General features: G+C 49.8%; 1 protein-coding gene across 1 annotated transcript in view; it reads right to left on the bottom strand.

The window, feature by feature from the left end:
- Positions 1–3,320, bottom strand: part of FBXO18 (F-box protein, helicase, 18) — a 7,166-nt gene that overhangs the window by 543 nt on the left and 3,303 nt on the right. The window contains exons 3-4 of the mRNA XM_010086122.1: positions 2,236–2,366; positions 215–350 (exon numbers count right to left, since the gene is read on the bottom strand). Coding sequence (XP_010084424.1) covers positions 215–350; positions 2,236–2,366 — 267 coding nt within the window. The remainder of the gene's footprint in view (positions 1–214; positions 351–2,235; positions 2,367–3,320) is intronic.

Below are 3,320 nucleotides of genomic sequence, written 5' to 3'. Positions count from 1 at the left end.
GATGAGGCTTTGGGCAACCTGGGCTAGTGGGAGGTGTCCCTGCCCATGGCAGGGTGTGGCACTGGGTGGGCTTTAAGGTCCCTTCCAACCCAAACCCTTCTGTGATTCTGTGAATTAACGCCCCAAAGGGAAAATCTTTAGACACAGGAGGGCAGATGCAACCTCAAAGCATCAGCAGTTGTTAAATGAACCAGTTAGTAACAGTCAAACCCACCCCTGTCCTGCTCTGTAAATGCGGCAGTTTGTTGGCGACGCAGACTTCAGCCTTTGAGAAGAGGTGATGACTCCTCAAACACCGCAGAACCGCGCCGGGATCCACCTTCCGTCCGGTGCGGATGGCAGACACGCACCTGCGCAGAACAGGAAAAATAACATTTGCAAAGAAGAATTATCTTATGGAGTTTATTCTCCAAGCCAATAACTCTTCCTCCAAAGCACCATCCATCAGGCTGCACCCAAGCGTAACTACACCTTGCCGAACTGGATGCATTCAGTGGTGAGGCTGCAAGATTTGCATTTCCAACCTGTTCTTGTGCCTCGAGTCATTTAGACAAGCAATTCCCACTTCTCTTACAAAGACATGAGCTTCAACACTTAGCTGCATCAAGCCCTTAGGCTGCAAGTTCATCCTGGCTGTCCTGAAGCCTCCTTCCAGAAGATGGATCTACCTTGCTCTCAACCCAATTTGACTCTTCTTGCACCATTTAACTGCCGTACAAAATTGTCCTCTAGGCTACAGAGATCTGAACTGAGCGCTTGCTTTTATCAGGGACCCATCTGGGGCTTGGGCTGTGGCTGATAAGTCAGCGTGGGTTCGGGAAAGCGGCCTTTCAGGAGAGGAAAAGAGGAAAATCCTTTGGAGATGGGAGGGACCAGGAAAAAGACGTCTAACAAGATATTGTATTTTAGACCTACCTCTACAAGATATTGTATTTTAGACCTAGCTCTACAAGATACTGTATTTTACATCTACAAGATATTTATATTTTAGCTAAACCCAGGAGATGCTGAGACTCTCTGAGATGTTGGAGATGGAAAAGCAGTGCTGACATGACAGATCCTGAAACATAAAGGGATGCTAAAAGGGACTCTTAAAAGTCTCTCCCTTTCCAGCGTAGTCACCCTGCAGGAAGCAACCACATAATGTCTTCTCCCAAGCTTGTTGTTGGGTGCCAGAAGGCACCAAGCGACAGGACAGCCCAGCCTTTAGAGATTTTGTCATCTAACACTTGGAGCTCCTGGCAGCTTCTCTCAATTGCTGTCCCCAACTTGGCTGTGCTCTGCTCCACCTCCAAAACCTTCCTTTGAGCCTCCAAATCCAGCCTATGGAAAGCCTGCAGCTGCCTGCTGATACCCTGTTGCTCAGACTCTCCTCACCTCTTTCCTCCTTTTGTGCAAAAACCATCTCCCTGCGCTCCAAGAGGCAACACCATCCAAGCCAAAAGGTCACCACCAAGCCTGTTCTTCTGCTCTTATCATAGAATCAGAGAACGGTTTGGGTTGGAATGGACCTTAAAAATCATCGAGTTCCAACCCCCTGCCATGGGCAGGGACACCTCCCACTAACCCAGGTTGCCCAAAGCCTCATCCAACCTGGCTTCCCAGTCCATGTCCAGCTTCTCCATGTCCATGTCCAGCTTCTCCATCTCCTCAGACATCAGTACAAGGTTATTCCCACCCCAGGCTTTGCAGCCTCTTCATCGCTTGCCATCAAAATCAGGGAAAGTGCGAGACTTTGGAAGCCACGTGCTCAAAGCAGGGATGACTTCAAAGTTTGGTCGTTTGTCCTGTTGAGGTCCAAGTATCTCCAAGGATGGAGATTCCCCACCTCTCTGCACCAGTGTTTGACCACTCTCCTAATATCTAACTGGATTTCCTATGCTGTGTCTTGCGGCCATTGCCTCTTGTCCTCGTCTTGCTCTCTAAGCCCCTCACTAGGCAGGGGAAGACAGCAATTAGATCCCCTTTCCACCTTTTCCACAGATTTCACGTGTTTGTACATCATGTGCTCCCAACACAACAAAGGAGAGGAAAGGGAATTTTTTTTTAACCTATTTCTAGAATCTTACTAATCATTTCTACTGTTCCTTCTTCATCTTCCTGTACATCTCCCACCTGGTTAGAAGACAAACCCATTTCTCTCCTGGAAATTCAGAGGATAGAATGGAAGAAGACCCAAAGCAAGGAAGGTTTGAGGATCTACAGGTGTAAAGTCAAGTGCTGAAGTGGACTCACCTGATCAGCCCCAGCACACATCCTTCCTGCTCTTTGGTGATGGTGAAATCCTGCAAGACCTGTTCGACGTGGCGCAGGGCCGTGTCCTCCTTCATTAGGTACTGATGGTAAAGCTTCTTCCAAGGAATGAACTGGAACGTGAAGAATATATTACATCTTTCAGCTCACAGTATTGGAAAATAAATTTCTTCTGGCAATGAGCTCATCAACGTGATTTCCAAAGAAGACCTGGAGTTCAAAAAGTCCCCGTGGATTGATGGAAACAGGTATCTAGCGTGAGATGGGGAAGGAAAAAAGAAACGGAGGAAAGAGAGAAACACCTGTTCCTGCAAACGTGTCTATAAAAGGCATGCACACCGTGCTGAGAAAGCGCCGTGTGCAGGACGCCTCCTGCCCAGTGTCCAGCGTTACCCATCCACATTTACCCAAAGAGCATGAACAAGAATTTTGCAAAGTCTTACAAGATGTTTTTTCCATGTATGGGGAGAATCCATCAAGGGAAATTACCCCAATATTGATCTTCTCATACAGGTTGGAATATGAAGACGCTGCTGTGGTCCTGAAGACCAAAAAATGACAAAAGGCCTCGTAAGAAAGGATGTGGGCATTAGGGAACAACAAAGCAAATGTCATGGAGTTCAACACGGCCAAGGGCAAGGTCCTGCATGTGGGTCGGGGCAACCCCCAGCACAGACACAGGCTGGGAGGGGAATGGATGGAGAGCAGCCCTGGGGAGAAGGACTGGGGGGTGCTGGGGCTGGGAAGCCCACCATGGACACGGAGCTGCTGGAGCGGGGCCAGAGGAGCCACGGAGATGGTCCGAGGCTGGAGCAGCTCCCGTGCGAGGACAGGCTGAGAGAGTTGGGGGTGTGCAGCCTGGAGAAGAGAAGGCTCCGGGGAGACCTTCCAGCACCTTCCAGTGCTGAAAGGGGGCTACAGGAGAGCTGGGGGGGCTCTGGATCAGGGGGTGCAGGGACAGGACCAGGGGAACGGGTTTGAGCTGGAAGAGGGGAGATGGAGATGAGATCTTGGGAAGAAATGTTTTCCTGTGCGGGGGGTGAGGCAGTGGCCCAGGGTGCCCAGAG

The sequence above is a fragment of the Pterocles gutturalis genome, unplaced genomic scaffold (assembly GCF_000699245.1).
Source record: "Pterocles gutturalis isolate BGI_N339 unplaced genomic scaffold, ASM69924v1 scaffold44410, whole genome shotgun sequence".
NCBI lineage: Eukaryota > Metazoa > Chordata > Aves > Pterocliformes > Pteroclidae > Pterocles > Pterocles gutturalis.
This window is presented reverse-complemented; position numbering and strand designations above follow the sequence as displayed.